General features: G+C 45.0%; 1 protein-coding gene across 20 annotated transcripts in view; it reads left to right on the plus strand.

Moving 5' to 3' along the window:
- The first annotated feature begins 1,989 nt into the window (after window positions 1-1,989).
- The window catches only part of PRRC2B (proline rich coiled-coil 2B), a 65,484-nt gene continuing 46,196 nt past the window's right edge, over window positions 1,990-21,277 (plus strand). For 8 of the 20 annotated variants that reach the window (XM_028715665.2, XM_077922705.1, XM_028715666.2 and 5 more), the window contains exons 1-2: window positions 1,991-2,239; window positions 18,328-18,495. In XM_028715665.2, coding sequence (XP_028571498.2) covers window positions 18,381-18,495 — 115 coding nt within the window. In that variant the 5' untranslated portion in view covers window positions 1,991-2,239; window positions 18,328-18,380. Of the gene's footprint in view, window positions 2,240-18,327; window positions 18,496-21,277 lie in introns of all 20 variants that reach the window. The other 12 variants (XM_077922704.1, XM_028715678.2, XM_077922710.1 and 9 more) reach the window with 3 other exon arrangements.

The following is a 21,277-nucleotide window of genomic DNA, read 5'->3' on the forward strand; positions in this document are numbered from 1 at the left end:
TATATAAATAATGATAATGATAATAACTCTATTGTATCATACAACTGCCTCTGGTATGAGGATGGGCATTAGCTCAGTGAAACTGCATCTGATTTACATGCAGAAGGTGCCAGGTTTAATTCACAGTACTGGTATCTCCCGGTAGGGCTGGGAATGCCCCCTGCCTAAAGTCCTGAACAGCGGCTGCTTGTCTGTGTACATCAGTGGTTTTCAATCAGTGTGCCGTGGCACCCTGGGGTGACTTGAGGAACATTCAGGGGGCCTCCTGTGGGTCGTCCTTTCATTAACTTGCAACCCGTATCTTCATGCATATATACATATCTCCCCATGTTTATCTCCCCAGGGGCAGAATGGGGGAATTCCCACTTACACATGTCCTGTAACGAAACCTCAGTGTAAGCGCCTCCCATAGGGGTGCCATAGAAAGAATGTGGTTGCTTAAGGGAGAAGTGGACTCAAAAAGGTTGAAAACCACAGGTGTAGATAACCTCAAAAAGGTTGAAAACCACAGGTGTAGATAATACTGAGCTACTTGGACCAATAGTCTGAGCTAGTATAGAGCACTTTCTTATGTTCCCATGGTTGGGACAGTTCTGTTGCCTTACAGCTCTCTACTAATCATGTGTATTTGGAAGAAAGTCCTGTTGAACGCAATGGGTCTTGCTTCCAGGTAGGTAGACTAAGGATTCAGCAGCCTTAGTTTTTAATGTAAATTAAGGGCTGCATCTAATGCTAGTTTGGCTCAGGAACAGACCCAATGCAAAAAAATAAATTAAAAAAATGGACATGACTTACTTTCATCCATTAATTTCAGTGGGTTTATTCTGAGTAGAGCTTAGCTGGACACAATCTACTTTTTGTGACTACATTTTTGTAAGTTTTTAGAACTGTTTTTAATTGATGAATTTTGCTTATACGTTACCTTTCTCCTAGTCAAAGGCCAGAGGAGGCACACAGCATAAATTAAAACAGATACAACTAAAACTAAACCACATTATAAACATAAACATTAAAAACATTTTTAATGTTGTGTTTTAAATTGTCGTAACCCACCCTGGGACTTTAGGGCGAAGGGCAAATAACAAAACAACTGTTGTAAATGAAATCTGCCCTTCTTCCCTTATAGGATATCCAAGAGCCCATATAGAGTCCTTAAGTGGGTTCTCTATCGGTAGGAGAAAATAACAGAGGCCAACCAGAGAATATTGAGAAGCAAAGCAGGTAGTAAGCCTGATCTTTATTAAAGCTGTTGCAACAGGGTGCTCCCCTCACATGCAGGAGGACTCAGAACAAAGGTCTGCCCGCCCTTATATAGACATTTTAAATTGCCCGCCCTGCCGTCCAAGACTGCCCCCAGAAACATCATACCTACATCACAAAAGGGGTGTAGCCCAAGACTACCCCGCAGATGCATCATACCTACATCATAGAAAAGGTGGTCTACAGCAGAAATCTGAGTGCGTTGTTTATCTCCTGTCGGGCAGGTTACCTGTTAATGGTCACTTGATTGGATTACCTGGGGAGACTGGCCAGTCTTTTGTAATGATAAATACTTAGTTCCTATTCATACACAGACATACCCTTAAGACAGGATTTGTGAAGGAAAAGACACTGGGGAGGCTTTTCCATTTTCATTCGACCTTGCAGAGAAATATTTGAGGTCAATTTGGGAGGGACAAAATGGTTTCAGGACTTTTTCTGTGGGGTTTCAGACATGTGGTTTATATATGCAGTTATGAATATATATATATATGACCTTAAAATTCTTATAACACAACCATATATATGACCTTAAAATTATTATAACACAACCAACCACTCTAAGTGCTTAATTTTGTTGGGATCAGGTCCATTCTTTCTGTCTTTCTCTTTTCCCCTCTCTGATCTGCTCTCCCACCCATTTTTTCCTTTTTATTTCTTTCTGTTCTTTTCCCTTCATCCCTCCTCAGCCAAAGCGCCCTGCTTTCCCCGGCGGGCCCGGCAGGCGCCGCTGTCCCGTTTCGCAGGCCTGGCCGCTGCGGGTTCAGCTGTTCACTCCAGCCCGGGGATTGACAGGCCTTTTCGCAGGAGGCGGAGGAGGCGGAGGCAACCATAGCAGACACTGAGAGGCAGTCGCGAGAAGCCTGGGAGGTCGCCGCCGCCTCTGCCTTGCAATCCGCAGCCATCCTGACCCCCGAGCCCCCGAGCTCCCCCGCCAGCCGGCTCCCCAGGCACATTTGGCTCCCTACAACCACAACAGGTGGGTATTGGGGGGCTCAGGATGCAGTTCGGGGGCTTTTTTCTGGGGCGAGGTGGGAGGCCGGGCAGTTATAAAATGGAGACTGAGGAAGGAAAGCGAAGGAGTGAAGTAGGCCAGGTTTTCCCCCACCCCAGGGGTGGAGGGGAATGGTTTTTACCATCCCCCCCAACAATCCCATTAGCTCTCCCCACCTACCCCCCTTTTTGGCCCTTAAAGGGGTCGCAGGCCCCCCTTCCATATTTGACTTATTTCAGACTCTGCTGACCCCATTTTGTTTGTTTTTGTTTTGCAAATGCAAAGCAGACCTCCATCCAGTTTTGATGCCTCCATGCAAAAGAAAAGAAAAAAATCCAGAGCAACACCCAAATATGCATTTGGTTTAAGTCATTTTAGGGGTTATGAAATTATTGTTAGGTGCTCCTTGTTATTGCTGTTGCTATTAATTTGTGGTGGGGAGAGGGAATTGGAAGGTTTTGCAAGGGAGAATTGATGAAAGGGCGTTGGTTCCCCACCCCCCTCTGAAGTTTCAATAACAAACCGTGCAATTGTAATGATCGTTATTACTGCAAAATTGTGCGATGCTGATTTCAGGGATGGAGAATGGAGGTTTGTCCTTGGTTTTGGAGAAGATGTGGGCCAGTTAACACCCACCTCTTTCTATTCTCTGCCCCCCCTCCGCCGCTTCAAAACCAAAACATAAATGAGAGTGACTGAATATATTTCGGGTGCGCTGGATTGGGAGAGTCTTGACTTTTAATTAGTGTGTTGCCTTTCAGCGTTGCCATTTTGCCCAGGCTTCTGTTTTGCTTTTAAATCCATCTCTGCCTTCCATTGTTTTGGCCGTGCGTTGTGGTTGTGGAAGGCCTGGATATGTATATCTACGTGTGTGTGTATCTGTGTGTGTCCCCTGTGACTGAAACTGCAAAACTGTTTCTTACCTTCGATATCGGTCTCTGACATGCCATACATGTAAAACGTGTGTGTGTGTGTGTGTGTGTGTATGGGCATCTTTTAAAATAGCAACCGACATCACTCTTCCATTACGACACACCTGATTGTATACAGAAATTGGCATTTTTGGCGGGGGAGGGCACACTTTAAATAGGGTAATAACGTGGAATTTTATTCTTATTATTTCAAATGCAGAAAGATGAGGATTCTTTATTATTTTTTTTAAAAAAGAAAGAATTTTTAATCTCAACGGAATTTCAGAAGTTTGGGTCTGATCTTTTTCATTGGTTGTGTTGTGATCCTGTTGTGGCTTCTTATGGGGGGCGGGCAGGATCCTGGCCCAGAGACTAAAAGTGGAAGAGACGAAATTAAGGAAAGTCTTGCTTTGAGAAATGAGTGACATTAAGTGCGTGTGTGGTGTGGTGTAATGAATGTTGGAAGTATATTGTTGGGTGATGTTATCCTCTACTGTGAGACTGGTGCGTGTGAATGACTGTTAGTTTTTCTGATGTGGTCAGTCTCTCTCTCTCCCCCCCCCCCCGCCCTTTTGTAGATCAAATTAGAATTTTAAATCTGTTCTTTAAGAACTGTGCATTTAATGGGTTTGTAGGGAGAACACGCCCCTCTTTCCTGTGTCTTTTTGCGGCTACAAATCATGGTTTTCATTCCCAAAGTTGTGCAGCTTCCCAGCTGTGAAATGGTGATGATGAAACAAGAGAACATTTGGGAAGTTGGATCTGTCTATGCCTTCAAGATGGTCACTGTGTGTCGCATCCAAAATTCTACTGTCAATGGCTGTTGCTGTAATACAAAATGAGAATCGTGACAATCGAATTTTTTTTATTGTCGTCTTTGATCAATACCTCTTTAAGCTTTTTTGGGGGGGGGGCATGATGAAAGGCACAAAAGGTGCTGCTACTTTTTTCTTAGGATGATGGCCTGTGTTTAAGAGTGCTTCTTATTTTCTTGAGGTGGCTTCTAGCAGGTAGAATTGCTGGGGTGTTTTTTTGGTGGAATGTTACATTAGATTTCTTCTCCAGTGCTGAGCAGTCACAGGCAGTCATTGATTTCTGTTAGCACCTAGCTTTCACACATTTTTCCAAAGTCAAGCATTTAAAGATCCAGAGCCACAGGTAAAATTGAGACGGGTGGGCTATGAAACTGTATATAAATATCAATAAACTCTGCTTGCCTTTTGCAGATACAGACACATGCTCTTTTACTGGTTAAAGCTTGAAAGTTCCTCTCCCCCCTGCCCCCACCCTAGCCTAGTATTTGGGGTATATTCCCCATGTAGAGAGAGAGATGAAAGCCTCTCTTTGGGACTTTTTCTTGTAATCACGATGCCTTGGACCACAAGTGTGCTAAATGTTTGATTTTGGGGATGGAGTGGAAGGCGCTTATCCAATGTGGGGTACACTTCATTCCTCCCCCTCTGCTTTTTGCGATAGAAGGGTTATCAGTATCCCAGTTCTGAAATTGGTTGGTGATTGGGAAGGTGTCCTTGAACAGTGCACATCTGCCTTGTGACCATTCCTGGTCCATGTTATGGTCTGTCTGGAAATGCCTCCTCCTATGTGTGTTGGGGTTAAAGATAGTGGACTTGTTTGGGCATCACTTTAAATCTGTGCCTCTCTCTATGTCATTATGCTCCAACTCCCATTAATCCACCTGGCCAGTGGTCAAAGATGATGGGATGAGAGCTGTAGTCCAATGATAGCTGGAGGGCCTCAGGTGTTCTTCACACTGGTGCTAAGCCATACTTGTCCCTGGGTAAGGTGGGTGAGGCTGCTCACCTGTCAGTCACATTGACTTCAGGTGACTTCAGGGCTTGCCAGTAGCATTTAGTACTTTGAAGTGCTGCCGATCAAAGATTGTTGATGCTTCAAAGCGCTAAAGAGGGCTCTTTATAAGCCCCTTCAAGGATTGACCAGTTATGGAATTTTCCATGGGAAGCATAACAGCACAGCCAGACCCAGGAAGCTTTAAGTCAGTTCCTATCAGTTGCTAGCACTAACTTCAAGCCCTGCTTTCTGTTGGGTCCAGCTGTGCTGAGGAGCTCCCCATGGTATACTCAGGGATATATCTGATCCCAGGTGACCTGCTCTTGCTACTGATCAGCTGATTGACAGGGAGTGCAAGCCTCCCTTGCCATTGCACTTTAAGGCTCCTGATCATACAATGGCAGCTGCATCTTCACCTTCCCCATACCTTATGTCACGGGTGATGTGAGAGGTGGGGCGGGTGGGTGTGATTTGGGAAACAGCCTCATGGGCCAAATTGGGAGCCATGCTGAGCCTTATTAGCTTATATATCTGAGTTTCTAACACTGGATCTGTTGCTCCAAAACAGAGGGAAATATTAAAGTAGACCAGTTAAGACCAGAAATGTGAAGTCCTGGGGTGGTGATGGAATGGTATGGGGGGAAATTTCTTTGTTTCCCCCCCTCCCTAAACCTAGGGTTATATCCAGTGTAGTGCTACATGAGGAATTTGTTTGCACAGCAGAGTATTCTCCTCAAAACCAGCCTTAGGGGTTCCCCCAACCTTCTGGAGCAGAATTGGTGCGAGTGCAAAAGGAAAAGAGGATGGAAAGTCCCATTGCACAAGCAGAAATCATAAGAATGTAAGATGAGCCCTGCAGGGTTAGGCCAATGGCCTATCTAGTCCAGCATCCTGTTATCACAGTGGCCAACCAGAGGCCTGTGGGAAACCTTCAAGCAGGACCTGAGCACAAGCCCTCTCCCCTCCTGCGTTTTCCAGCAACTGGTATTACAGCCTCCAGCTGTGGAGGCAGAGCACACCTATAATGGCTAGTAGGCAAATCCTTGCACTGATGGGACGTTTGAGTTGAACACTGCCCTTAAAAAATATAGATGAGCATTATTATTTTTTGGGGGGGAGGAGAGGATGAGTCTATTGAGGGCTATTATTCATTATAGCCAAATGGAACTTCCATGCTCAGCACAGTATACCTCTCCCATGCCAGGTACGGTCGACAGACCATTCGTGAGAGTGCAGGCTCTCCATGTTTCTTGTATCGTCTGCTTTTGGTTTGAAATAGTATAAAATTTTGGCCTGCTTTTTCTTGGGGGCGTTTCTGCAGCTTGTGTAAGAGAAATTCCCAGTTCTTTGTAACTCTGAGTACCATCCCCGGACTAGATTTGGGTTACTTTGTCCCCTCCGTATATTTGAGGGCTTTGTTTGAAGGAAACTCTGAGTGTTGTAATTAGCCTCAAATAGCTTTAGATAACTTTGAGGAGTTTTGGATGGTTTCAGGGGATTTCAAAGGGGCTTTCGAAGAGCCTCAAAGGAAGAGAGGATGTTTAGAATGCCATCCGGCGACTCCCGGAGTCCTTATCTGTGGCTGAGGTATAAGCTTATTTTCTGGGAGTGTGTCTTGTATTATTTTTTAAAAATTCCTACTCCCTCTGCTGAGGCTCACAGGAGACTTGCTTCAGGCACCATCTTCTTTCTCCTTGTATACCTTTCAATATCAGGTGTTGTTGACAAACTGCATAAAGGCTGTTGCCTTTAGGCTCAGGTTTGGGCTTCTCAGGTGTATCTGGATGGCTGCTGTTGAATTCTGACTGCTGAATTTGCTGCACTGATGCAGCAGGAAAACATTTTATAAGCAGGGACAGGGGACCTTTGACCCTCTGGCCTTTCCAGGTACCTAGGAAACTGCCTTATACAGAGTCAGACCATTGACCCATCTAGCTAAGCAGACTTGGCGGGAACTCTCCAGGATTTCAGGAAAAGGAATTTTTCCAGCCCTTCCTGGAATAGTTGCCATTGGTGATTGAACATGGGACTTTCTGCATGCAAAGCAGGTGCTCCCCTACTAAGCTACGACCCTTTCATAGGGTTTTCTGATAACTCTTGGGAGGTTTCCCTGCTGCTCCTGCCTCTTGCCTAGGCCCTAGCTAGGATCAAGAATGGGGAAACTATGGAATTTTCTGCCGCAAAATTTGGTGGCCACCAGCTTCAGGAACATAAGGAGAGCCCTGCAGAATCAGACCAAAGGCCTATCTAGTCCAGCATCCTCTTTTCCACAGCAGCTGAATGAAAGCCCCAGTGGGAAGCCTACAAGCTGGACATAAGAACGATGCCCTTTTCTTGCAGGTGTTGCCCAGTGACTGCTATTCAGGGACACACTGTCTCTCATTCTGAAGGCCCTGTAACAGCAAATGTGACTAGCAGCCATTGGAAAGCAGAATAGGCACATTCACAGAAAATCAGGCTATTGGTGTTTGCTAGCCTTGGTGGCTATATGCCACCTCCAGAATCAGAAACACTATGAAGTGCTGAGGAGGAGGAGCAGAAGAGAGGGCTGTTGGCCGTATGTCCTGCTTGTGGGCTTCGCTGTTGGCCACTGTTAGAGAGAAAATGCTGGAGTTGATGGGCCTTTGACATGATTTGCTCCTAAATGCCACCGACTTGGATGGCTTTAGAAGAGGACTGACAGATGAATCAAGGATAAGGCAATCAGTGGCTACTAGCCGTGGTGGCGATGCTGTGCTTCCACAGTCAGAGATGCTTCCAAATACCAGTTGCTGGAATCGTGTGTCCCTTTCTGACAACATCAGGCTAACAATCAAGATGGACAAGACTGTTGATACCAAGGAGCTTAATTAGACAGATCTGTCTTATTTAGACAAGCTCATGGAGGTAAAAGGCTATCAGTAGCTTCCTAGAGTCCTCCAGCTATGGGGCAGCTAGGAAGGTAAATAAGTATGGGGAAAGCAAAATGTCACTTAGAGAAAGATCTGCAGTATTTTCCTTGAAGGTTGCATTTGTTTTCTTCTGAATTGTTTCACTTGATGTTTTAATGTGTTGTAAACTGCTTTGAGATTTTTTCTTTTAAAATGCGGGTGATACCCAGAGCTCTCTCTCCTTTAAATCAGAACCAGTGAAGGCAGTGAATATCCTGTGTGAGTGTCTGAAGGGGTTGGAGGAAATGATGGTTAATGAATTGAGGTTGAATCCCGACAAGACAGAAGTACTGTTTTTGGAAGACAGGGTGTGGGCGGGTGTGTGGGACTCCTTGCTCCTGAATGGGATAACTGTGCCCCTGAATGACCAGGTGTGCAGTGTGGGAGTCACTTTGGACTCACAGGTATCCATGGGGGCACAGGTCAGTTCTGTGTCCAGGGCAGCTGTCTTCCAGCTCCATCTGGTACCAAGGGCGTAGCCAGGATTTTTGCTGTGTGGGGGGGCAGGCCTTTGTTAGGGGGGCAGAACATCAGTTTGCTATGTATTTTTATTTATTTTTATTGATTTAGGGGGGCAGCTGCCCCTCCCTGCCCCCTGGCTACGCCCATGTCTGGTATGCCAGCTGAGACCCTACCTGCCCACAGACTGTTAGGTGCTCTGATTATCTCCATTTTGGACTACTGCAATGTCATCTATGTGAGGCTACCTTTGAAGGAGACTTGGAAACTACAACTAATCCAGAATGTAGCAGATAGACTGGTGACTAGGAGTGGCCTCTGGACCATATAGCGCTGGTCCTAAAGGATTTTCATGGGCTCCTAGTACGTTTCTGAACACAACTCAAAGTGCTGGTGCTCATCTTTAAATCCCTAAGTGGCCTTGGCCCAGTATACCTGAAGGAGCGTCTCTACCCCCATTGTTCAGCCCAAACACTGAGGTCTACCTCCTGGGGTCTTCTGGCAGTTACCTCACTGCGAGAAGTGAAGTTACAGGGAACGAGGCAGAGGGCCTTCTTGGCAGTGGTGCCCTCCCTGTGGAATGCTCTCTATGTCAAGGAGATGAAGAACTTTTAGAAGACATCTGAAGGCAGCCCTGTATCAGGAAGTTTTTAGTATTTGATGTTTTATTATGTTTTTATATGTGCTGGAAGCCACCCAGAATGGCTGGGGAAACCTAGTCGGATGGATGGGTGGCTTATTATTATTATTAGGTATAGAAAGTAAATAATTCTTAATAATAATAATCCCTGCTATAAAAAAGGCACCTAGATATATTGTGACTGTCACCCAGGTTTAAGGTGCCATTTGGCAATTAGCTGAAATATCTGTTTCTAACACTGCTCCCTGCTTGTGGAATGCTCTCTCAAGGGAGGCCCTACTGGCGTCATCGCTGTCTGTTTATAATTACCAGGCACAAATACTGTTCTTTACCAAGGCCTTTACCCCTAGTTTGCAAAGTAATTGGTTATATCCTTGGCTTTTCCCCCCGTTCATCCTTTTAGTTTAGTTTAGTTGAGGTGGATTTATCTTTTAAAATATTTTGGTTTTTATATTCATGGATTAGTATTTTAGGTCTAGTATTTATATTTTGTTTTAATGTTTCTTCTAATTCCTTATATCTACCTTCCATAGGATCATAGAATTGTAGAGTTGGAAGGGTCCCCAAGTGTCGTCTGGTCCAACCCCCTGCAATGCAGGAATCTCAGCTAAAGCATACATGACAGATGGCCATCCAACCTCTACTTAAAAACCTCCAGTGAAGGAAAGTCCATTGCTTTTCTCATCTTATGCCCACTTAAGAAACTGTTGTTTGCATTGGAATACCAGGCGTGAAATCCTCCTCCTGGGTATAAAGGATTACCTAAAGCCTTGGCAATAGGAATTTTGGGTTGTATCCAGAGTAGACCCATTAAAATTTATGGATCTAACTTAGTCAAGATAGGCTCTGAGGTTCTCGGTTCTGAGAAGGGCTAGCACTGGATATAACCCTTTCTCTCTCCCTGCCCCTATCTTAAACCTTGTGTTTGTTTTCCTTTGCCGCTAATCTTAACAGTTGTGAAGATAAGCTTCCACTTCTGACCTGGATACATGCCAGGGCAGTGTAGATGTGTTTCTGTGCTCCAGTTCATTTGCAACAGAAGGGGTATAGAATGGGATTTGGCCAGGAGCCCAGATTGTTATCTCCTCCACACATAACTGATGGGCCAAATCTGGAAGATGGGCAGTGTCCCCCACCTGGCAATCATGTGACATTACAATGAGACATTGGTGGTGGGGGCATGGAAGCAGTGGGATCGTTTCACAGGCAGTGGCAATGTCACAGGACTGAGTGTCAGGCTCTTTGTTTGCTCCGCTTCAATGAAATACTTTACAGTTTCTTGTTGCATCTGAACTAGCAAACTATGGTTTGAGCTTGCCTTCCAAACCAGGATTCCAAACCACCATGGTTTGGCATTCCATCTGAACTGAAGCTCTGTGAGCGTTGGCAATTTTATCATTTCCATTCCCTGGTTGGAAGCTGAATTTTGTGTATGGGTGTGTGGCTGAGCAGACATTCCATTCTATTCTCTCTGGTGAGAGTGGCAGAGCACATGCTTTGCATGTAGAAGGTCCCAGGTTCCACTCCTGGCGTCTCCAGGTAATAAGATCAGGGTAGCAGGTGAGAGCCTTCTCTGCCCAAGCACCTAGAGCAGGAGTGTGGAATAGCTGGAGTAAGTATTCCAGTTATCAAACTTTTTTTGGAAGCCGAACGTCCAATATGGCTTCCGATTGAGGAAGCTCCTGCAGCCAGTCAGAAGCCACATCTTGGTTTTCAAACCTTTTCAGAAGTAGAATGGACTTCTGGAACAGATTCTGTTTGAGAACCAAGGTATGACTGTACTGTGTTAGCACTGGGCATGGGGCAGGTCTGTGGGTCTTGGGAAAACAGCCTTGCAGGCCTAGTTTGTCCCATGGGCTGTAGGTTTCCCACCACTGAATGGGCAGTACCAGGCTAGATGGGCAAACAGTGTGTCCTAATATAAGGCAGTTTCCAGTGTTTCCTCTGCATCTGTTTGCTGTTGCTTTTGGCAAGCGTTTCGGGTGAGATTGGCAAGTGGCCCTTAGTTCTGAACTGCTGGGTTAGGATTTTTCTAAAGACTGTCGATAATGTGTGTGTGGGTGGGTGTTTTCTAATTGCCACCTTGCAAAATCAACCCATAGGTGTTTTCTTACCCACCTGTCCACATGTACCTGTGCCAAATCATTTGTTGCCCATCAACAGCCTTCAGGGGGAGAGAAGTAATAACGGTCTCTCCTCTGTTTTCCAAATGTTGTCCTACCTGGTAGACTCTCCCTCATCACCTTGAAGCTGGATACCTCAGGGACATTGTGTGCTCCTTTCTTGAATTTCCAGCTTACATTTTAAAAAGTCAAGTGGCTAGCCCTCATGGATATGAATTTTGAAAAGTGTGCAGACAGTTTTTGTGCTCAGTTGCTTGTGTAGACTTTAACCTTTTGCTTTTTCTGGGCTACTAATGTTTTGGCCACCAGTGGCAAAGAACTAAGCCCTTATTTTTAAATTTTAAGCAATGTTTAGTACAATTAAATAACCTTGTTAAGTTACCTCTATTTGTTTTCTGGTTGCTCCCCATTGATTCCACATCCCTTGCACCCTGTACCAAGATCAGTGCTAGAGGATACGGTTTGCTTCCATGGTGAAAGGGAAAAGGTAGGAGGACACTTTTTGTTCTGGCCCTTGACAGATTTATCCCAAAGGCGATGTGGACCTTAACAACTCCAACCCTTGATCTGCACAATTTTTTTGTGAGCTGCAAGGAGGAAATTGGAAGCCCTTGCTTCCATTTTTACTAATGGAAATGTCTCATTGTGTCCAAACTGTTGTGCTTAAAACTGTATGGTTTCTTGAAGCCAGGGTCATTAACCATGGTTTGAAAGTGGGGGGAAATCCAATGTAAATTGGGCTAATTTGTATTGTAAGATAACCTGATGCCCCCAGGGAGCAATCCGGTTCAGCACATTTATTTTACTTGTACGTTAGTACTTCAGTTGACGAACTTAATCCATTCTGGAAGTCCGTTCTTAAACCAAAACCGTTCTTAAACCGAGGTACCACTGTACTTAGTAAACCAACCAACCAAACAACCCTACAAACAAACAAACAAATAAATAAATTGAAATGGCCAGACTTGTCTAAATATTGTTGTTGCACTTTGCATCTGTTCATGATACTCATTAGCTTACAAAATGGAAAATCTGCAGAAAAACTGGGGGAATATTTTTTTTCACTTTCCACTCAAATCCAGCCTAGAGTTACCCTCATAGCACCTCAAAGCTAGGTTAGCCATTCTCTGTTCTAGACAGTTACTAGTATCAGACCTCATTGGCTTCTGCAAGGTGACAGCAACTATGTCTTTCATGGTGGCTGGCGTGTCTTCTCTTGTGTGGGTATCTCATATGGTGTCCTTTGGGCATTCGACTACAGTGTCCATTATACCTGACCATCGGCTGTGCTGGCTTCAAAAGGTAGTGAAGGCTGCCACCTTGAAAGGAGTTAAAAGAGGGTTAGATGAATTCATGCAGGAAAAGGCTATTGTTGGCTACTAGTCATGAAGACTGTGTTCATCACCATCCACTGTCGGAAGCCTCTGGGTGCCATTTGCTAGGAATTGCAAGTGGGGAGATTGCTGTTGCCCTCATGTCCTGCCTCCCAAAGGCACTTGCAAGAAGAGGACTAGGTGGGCCATTGGCCTTTTCGAACATGGCTTTTCTTACTATCTTTTGGCTGGGATTGACGGGTTCTAGTGGCACTACCCTATTGTATACCACAATTAAAGCTTGCCTAGGCGCCTCCCCCCCCAGTGAAATTTATTATTATTATTTATTTCATTTCTATGTCCCTTTACAGTTTAAATAAAAAAATCTTAAAACAATTCACAACACATTAAAACATCAAATAAAACAATCCAGAATAAAACAAATGCAAGCTTCAAGGAAAATATTGCAGATCCTTCTCTAAGTGACATTTTGCTTTCTCCCATACTTATTTAACTTAATAGCTGCCCCATAGCAGAAGGACTCTAGGAGGTCAGTGTGGTGTAGTGTGGTGTAGTGCTTAGAGTGACGGACTAGGACCTGGGAGATCAGGGTTCAAATCCCCACTCTGTCATGAACCTCACTGTGTGACCTTGGGCCAGTCACAGCCTCCATACCTACCTCACAGGGTCGTTGTAGGGATTAATTGAATGGGGGAATGAAGCATGTGCTCTTTAGAGAAAAAGGTAGGATATAAATGCAATAAATAAGCTCTTCCGCTTACCTGTCTTAAGAAAGCTGCAGGGATCAGCCAGATGGAGATGTCAGTCGCCAGCCTGGCATCCAGAGACCTCCATGTGGTCACAGTCAGACCTGTGCCAGTTGCAAAATATGCCTGGTGCCTAGACAATTTTGGACACTGCAGAGTGGCGACCCAATATGAGCATTTTCTGTCACTTTCCCTGCACTGTCAGGTGCCCATTTCACTCTGTGATCATCAGCTGCTTTACACATCTTGCAAAGGCACATCTTTTTTGCTCAGGGTTTCGTGAGGACCAACATGGTCCTAAGACTGGACCATGTTGTCTCTGAATTCCTGTTTTTAGAATGCTGCTGTTCTTTGTGAAAGATGCTATTTTATTGCTATTTATTCTGTATATTGTGTAGGGCTTTTAAATTATGAAGTGCTTTATAAATACTGATAAACCTTTGGTGGGCTCTGTGTTGGCTGTACCTTATGATGTAGATCAGGGGTCAGCAAACTTTTTCAGCAGGGGGCTGGTCCACTGTCCCTCAGACCTTGGGGGGGGGTCGGACTACTATTTTGGAGGGGGGAATGAATTCCTATGCCCCACAAATAACCCAGAGGTGCAGTTTAAATAAAAGGACACATTCAACTCATGTAAAAACACACTGATTCCTGGACTGCGGGCCGGATTTAGAAGGCAATTGGGATGGATCTGGCGCCCGGGCCTTAGTTTGCCTACCCATGATGTAGAACTCTCAAGGTAATCACCAGTACTTTGACTGTTTCTGGAAGCATCTGGGTAACCAGAGCTGATGTGAAAGTTGTGGCTATAGAGAATCAGAATAAGAATTGTACCTGCTTTAGTCAATCTGGCTGGTCCTAGCAGGTGCATTTCATTCATGCCCATCAAGGTGGGGCTGAGGAGCAAGCAGCCCCTTCCTCTGCAGCTTGCCTAGGTATTCCACTGGCATAATAACTATTTCTAGTTTTGCACTGTTTAGAGCAGGGGTTTTCAGAACTCCCAACTCCCATCCCTGAACGATGGCCACGCTGGCTCAGGCTGATGGCAGGTGGAGCCAAAGCAATGTCTTGAGGGCGACATATCTCCCTTCCCTTGCCACAGTGTAGTGGCCGACCCAAGTATTTAAGCATTGGTTTATCCCCCAGCCATGTGTAAAAGGGTGGGAGTGTGAGACTGGGGTGGGAGGCAAGCACCCACTTGGTAGTTTTCCTTCTTCTGCCCTTCTCTACACACCCTCTCCTAACCAGTGTCCTACCAACAGCTTTCTAGTACTGTTTATTTATTTACTTATTTTATTGCATTTTTCTCACTTTCCTCCAAGGAGCTTAATGTCCCCCCCCCTTTAATCCCCACGAAAACCCTGTGATGTACGTTATAGGCTTAGAGGTAGTGATTGGCCCAGAGTCACACCCAGTGAGCTTCATGGCCTTGAGGGGGGCAGGCAGTCATGGGGCAGCCCCCTTTCTTGCCTGTGCACCTTTTGTGCTTTAAATTTCACCACCTTCCTTCTTTACATGTGACTGGGGCTGGGCCACTTTTGGAAAGGCATGAAGGGATCCAGCCCAAGCAGCTCTCGTGAAACCTTTTTGATAGTAACACTCTCCAAACATCCTTCCTTGAGATGTGGCAGTTGTTTATTCCTTCCTCTATCATTGTTCTGATGCGAACTGGGATTGCGAGAAAGGGTGGTTGCTAGGGCTTCTCGTTGGCATCTCCAGAATGTGATCTGTTTCGCTGGCTTTTCTTGAAGGATTACCACCTGCCTTCTCCCTTTTTCTTCTTCTTCTTCTCCTCCATCCTCTGTTAACCACCTGACATCTGCTACTGCAAATGTTCCCCTTCCTGCAAGGATCTGGGGAATTGTGTTGTCAATGGGAGTGCGCAGAGTGTGCAGGTTGATGAGTCACTGTTTTCCTGTTGTATATACATGCGTGCAATCGTTTTGATTCTGTTAAATTGCCAAGCGCAGGCCGGTCGCTATTGGGCCTTCCTCACATCCCTGTTGCTGCCAAGGCCACAGCGATCCAGACCTAACGAGTAGCACTAACTCATTATGCAGAAAAGACTGAACTGATATTGCCACAACAGGAAAAGCAACTGCAAATAGGTAGATTATTCGGGTCTTTATTTGCATTAATGCTGTTTTGCTGATTAATATCTGGGGAGCATGCCAAGTCTTCTTGTGCTTGGGGACTTGTGATGGGTTCATCATCACCCTTTGCCTCGCTCTGGTCAGAGTGGAGGAACTCCAGGCCATGGGGCTGGAAGTGGCCCTCCAGACCTCTCTGTCCTACCCTCATAATTTCCCCCAGCCACACCTCTCACCAGCCCTGCTTTGCACCTCCCTTGAGTGTTTTTGCTTGGCTGCAAAGAGTCTCCTTAAAATCTGAAATTGCCACTTGCTTGTCTGGATGGGGTATAGAGAAGGGTTTGTGAGTGTATGCAGAAACTAGCCTACTGTAGAAGCGTGAATTTTAAATTTGTTGCACCAGTGCCATTTGGTCACCACTTCTCTCTCTCTCTCTCTCTCTCTCTCTCTCTCTCCCTCCCTCCCTCCCTCCCTCCCTCCCTCCCTCCCTCCCTCCCCCCCCACAAAACACACACACACACACACACACACACACACACACACACAGCAATCTTTATGAAGTCCCAGCGGCCTAGAGCCATAGCAAAGCAACTTAATAAACCTGGGAAACAAACACAAACAACCTCAGTGGACTCATTTTCTAACATGGAAGGGTTGTTTAAAGAGAACCCACAGGACAAGTTATCATCCTGAAATCTTGGCTGTTTTAAATAAAGCAGTAGGCTTTCTTTATGGAGGAATTAACATAAAGTGCCCAGTTCTTGTGGGTGTGGAATGTTTGTCCAAAATGTTCTATATCCTGGGACCAAAGGAAAGTATGGCCGCCCCCCCCCCCCCGGACTCTGGAGAGCAGCAGTTGTTGTTAACAGCCGACTACATACAATTCTGCTGCTACTCCCTTCCTGTTTGGTCTATTCGTTTTGAACAGGTTATACCCCTCAATTCCTATATTCCAGTCATGAGTCTCATCCCACCAGGTTTCAGTAATGTCTGTCATTCAGTAATGCCTGCCATCCTGTATTACAAACTCCAGTTCATCTTGTTTGTTTCCCATGCTCTGTGCATTTTGTAGAGACAACTGAAACCATGAGTTGTTCCCTGCAGCTGCTTCTTTCCTGTAGTTTCTTGCCCTTTAGCAGGAGCACCACCTCAGTTTCCTGTGCATCAATGAAACTACCATATATACTCAAGTATAAGCCTATTTGCATATATGTGATGTTTTAATGTAGGAGGTGTTGTTCTTAATAGAATTCATAGAATTGTAGAGTTAGGAGGGGCCCTACAATTTCATGATTCTATGAATTCTGTTAAAAACAGTAACAGCTACATTAAAACATCCCCCACATATGCAAAAAGGTCATAGATAGTTAAAAGTCAAACACCTGAATAAAAAGGAATGTCTTTTTGGAATATTATTTTTAATGCTAGTTTTGGTCATTTCCAGAGGGTGGTGTGTGTGTGCGCGCATGTGCTTTTCCTGTGGAGCCTTCAATGTGGGGCTCCTCAGGGTTCAATTTTATCCCCTATGTATTTTAAACAACTTCATGAAACTGCTGTGCAGGGTCATCAGAGTTTTGGAGTATGTTGTCAGCAGTTTGCTGAAGACACACAGCTGTATTTCTCTTTTACATCTGCAGCTGTGGCAGTGGATGTGCTGGACCGTTATTTTGCCTTGGTAATGGACTGGATGAGAGCCAAAAAACTGAAGCTCAGTCCAGATAAGACTGAGGCTCCGTTAGTGGGGGTTGCTTAGAATGGATGGATGGGAGGTTGCCTGCTCCTGATGGGGTTGCACCCCCTCTGAAGGAGTGGGGGCGGGGGGTATGTACCTAGGGGGTACTTCTGGATCTTTTGCTTTTGATTGAGGCTTAGGTGGCCTCAGTGGTGTGGAGTGCCTTCCATCAGCTTCAGCTAGTGGTCCAGCTGAGCCCCTATCTTGACAGGGATAGCCTAGCTTCTGTTGTCTGCTCTGGTAGCCTCTAGGTTAGATTACTGCAGGGCTCAGCAAACATTTTCAGCAGGGGACCGGTCCACTGTCCCTCAGACCTTGTGGGGGGCCGGACTGTATTTTTTGGGGGGAGGGGAATGAACGACTTCCTATGCCCCACAAATAACCCAGAGATGCATTTTAAATAAAAGGACACATTCTACTCATGTAAAAACACTCTGAGTCCTGGACTGTCCGCGGGCCGGATTTAGAAGGTGATTGGGCCAGATCCGGCCCCTGGGCCTTAGTTTGCCTACCCATGGATTACTGCAATGTGTAATGAGTAGGGCTGCCTCTGAAGGTTTGGAATCTTGAGCGGTCAGGTTGCTCACTGGGGTCAGGCGGTTTGAGCACAGGATTACACCAATTCTGGCACAGCTGCACTGGCTGCCAATTAGTTTCCATGCTCAATTCAAAGTGCTGGTTTTGACCTATAAAGCCTTAAACGGCTCAGGACCACAATACCTCAAGGACCACCTCCCCCCACATGAACCGACCCAGACCCTGCACCCATCGCCTGATGCCCTTCTTTATGTGTCCCCTCCACGAGAAGCCTGGAAGGTGACAGAATGAGAACAGGCATGCTTGTGGAATGCTCTCCCCAGGGAGGCTCACTTTGTGCCTTCATTGCACATCCTTAGGTACAAGGCAAAAACGTTTCTTTATAACTGAGCCTCTGGGTGATTAACATTCTATGGCCTTTTAAATCTGTTTGTGAGAGGGGAATATTGGTTTGTTTTTTTTGTTTTACTGTATTATGTATTTTCATGTTGTGAACTTCCCTGCGATCTTTGAATGAAGGGTGCTGTACAAATTAAATATAAAGAATAATAGTAATATATGAATATAGGTATTTTTCTTAAAATATTGTAAATTGCTTTGAGGTGCTATGGCCAAAAAACTATTAACACATTTAATAAATAATAACAATAATAACAAAAGTAGGTCAATAAGATGCTTAGAATGCAGATTGATATTGTCCTTTATGTAAAAACGTGGTTGTTGTTTTTTACTGTACTGCTTTTCTCCTCCCCTGCACCTCAGGCAGATCGGGAGCGGCGCAGAGAAATTTCTTTACTAGATGACATTTCATCGCAATGTCCGATCGTTTGGGGCAACTTACCAAGGGAAAGGATGGGAAAAGCAAGTACTCCACTCTCAGCCTGTTTGATAAGTATAAAGGAAAGTCAGTAGAAGCTATCAGGACCACAGGTAAGCAAGGAGGGGGGAGTGAACTTGGAGGGAAGCGGAGAGGGAACTATGGGCTAGAGGCTTTGGATTCATGGACAGTCTTCTGTGCAATAATAATAATAATAATAATAATTTTTTTTATTTATATCCCGCCCTCCCCAGCCGAAGCCGGGCTCAGGGCGGCTAACAACAATAAAACAGTGCAAAAGTACAGCATAAACAACACTCTTAAATCATCCATAATAAAATTAATTAATTCAAGACACTGGCAACCATTGGGCCAGAGCTCCGCGAAGATTGCCGAGGGAGGGAGTCAGGCTGTGCCCTACCAGTTACTAGCCTGGTAGGAGGAAGGTTCAAGGCTCAGCGGCAGAGCATCAGCTTTGCATGCCAAAGGTCTTCGATTCATCCTTTGGCATCCGAACACAGGGACTGCAGAAGAACTCACTGTCTCAAATCCTGGAGGACGTCAACCGATCAGTGCAGATAACAGTGACCTGGGTGATAGGGCTTTGTGGAAGGGCATTTGTGCTTCTGTTTGTGCATCCAAGGCCAGTGCTCGTAGCTATGAAAGCAAGTGAAGGATGACTTGAAACAGTTTAATCCCTCCAAGGTGGGGCATACCAGGAGAGGCGGTCCCGTAGGTACGAGGGTCCTAGGCCGTATAGGGCTTTAAAGGTTAAAACCAGCACCTTAAACCTGATCCTGTACTCCACCGGGAGCCAGTGCAGCTGGTATAGCAGTTGCCTTGCAAATAAGCTCACATAAGTTACTAGCCTGGTAGGAGGAAGGTTCAAGGCTCAGCGGCAAAGCATTAGCTTTGCATGCCAAAGGTCTTCGATTCATTCTCTGGCATCCGAACACAGGGACTGCAGAAGAACTCACTGTCTCAAATCCTAGAGGACGTCAACCGATCAGTGCAGATAACAGTGACCTGGGTGATAGGGCTTTGTGGAAGGGCATTTGTGCTTCTGTTTGTGCATCCAAGGCCAGTGCTCGTAGCTATGAAAGCAAGTGAAGGATGACTTGAAACAGTTTAATCCCTCCAAGGTCTGGGAGACTGCTCTTTTAGAAAGATCAGTGTCTAAACTGAGCATCTCTAGAGGTCAAAGCAAGAATAATTTCCTTTCTATTTGATATGATTTTATTGAGTACGTTTATAATATGAAACATGACCAGTCACCCCAGCTGCATTTAAATGGATCTGGCTGATTCAGTCAAATAACTGCACTAGTGGGTGAGTTTGCAGGAGTCATCATTCCTCCCACCCCTTCAAAAATAAGGGATAACTTAAGTTGATTCTCGAGTATTATATTTTATGTGCCTTTTTTTAATACCTCCCCAACCTGTCTTTAAGGGACGTGGGTGGCGTTGTGGGTTAAACCACTGAGCCTCTTGGGCTTGCCGATCAGAAGGTTGGTTCGAATCCCTGCAACAGGGTGAGCTCCCGTTGATTGGTCCCTGCTCCTGCCAACCTAGCAGTTCAAAAGCACATCAAAGTGCAAGTAGATAAATAGGTACCGCTCCGGCGGGAAGGTAAACAGTGTTTCTGTGTGCTGCTCTGGTTCGCCACAAGCGGCTTAGTTATGCTGGCCACATGACCCGGAAGCTGTACGCCGGTTCCCTTGACCAATAAAGCGAGATGAGCGCCGCAACCCCAGAGTCGGCCACGACTGGACCTAATGGTCAGGGGTCCCTTTACATTTAACCTGTCTTTAAAAATAAAAAATTATACCTTTCAAGTTTATACATTTCACTAATTTTATACATTTCACTAATTTTACAATCATTTTGCCATTTCAAAACTTGACTTCCTTCCTCCTCTTTTTGTGGTTCCTTAAATTTATTTTTTAATATCTTCTGCATATCCAAATTAACTTAATTTGCTCATTTATTCTTGCTCATTTTCTTTAAATATATACTCTTATGAAACTGCAGGTTATTACAATAATCCTGCCAATGTTTTTATCTGTTTACAAGTTATGTGTAAAAAGTCAATAAACCATTTCCATTCTTTTATAAAAAGTTTGTTATCTTGATTCTTATTTTCCAGTAAGTTTTGCCATTTCTGCATATTCCATAAATTTTTGTATCCATTCCTCCTTTGCTGGGTTGACTTTTCCCCATTTTGGGGCAAGTAACATTCTTGCTGCTATAGTAACGTCACCTGCGGAGAAAGATGCTTGCGGGGGAAGCGCACCGCCCCCAACGGCATGATCCCGGCAGGGTGCCACGCCCCTATAGGCGGCACGCCACACCCCCAAGATGCGTGCCACGCCCGTACAGGCGGCGCGCCAGCCCTGCCTCCGCCTGCTCTCCACCCCCAGTGCTGGAGCATGAAGCTCCACCACTGAGTAGCATACATGATAAGTTTCTATACAGTTTAGATAGTTCTGTCCCTATAATTCCCAAAGGAAAAGCTTCTGGGTGTGTTTTTTTACAAAGCTTATTTTAAACATCCTTTTCATTTCATTATATATCATGTCCCAGTAAGCTTTAACCTTACTACAAGACCACCACATATGATAGAAAGAACCTTCTTTCTCTTTACATTTCCAACACGTATTTGATTTAGATTTATACATTTTTGCCAGTTTACTCAGTGTTAGATACCATCGATCCCCAACCTCTGTCCTGGTACTGTCTTCATTTTTGTTCTTTTTAATTAATCTACCCAGTGTGTTATTGGAAATATAAGCTTCAAATTTATATGTGCAGTTTCTTTTTGTTTTGTTAAAATCTTTATGGATGCTGTACATATGTATTGCATTTGGTTGGAAAGTGTGCTAATTCTTGTGGTTTT

Source organism: Podarcis muralis, chromosome Z (assembly GCF_964188315.1).
Source record: "Podarcis muralis chromosome Z, rPodMur119.hap1.1, whole genome shotgun sequence".
Lineage (NCBI taxonomy): Eukaryota > Metazoa > Chordata > Lepidosauria > Squamata > Lacertidae > Podarcis > Podarcis muralis.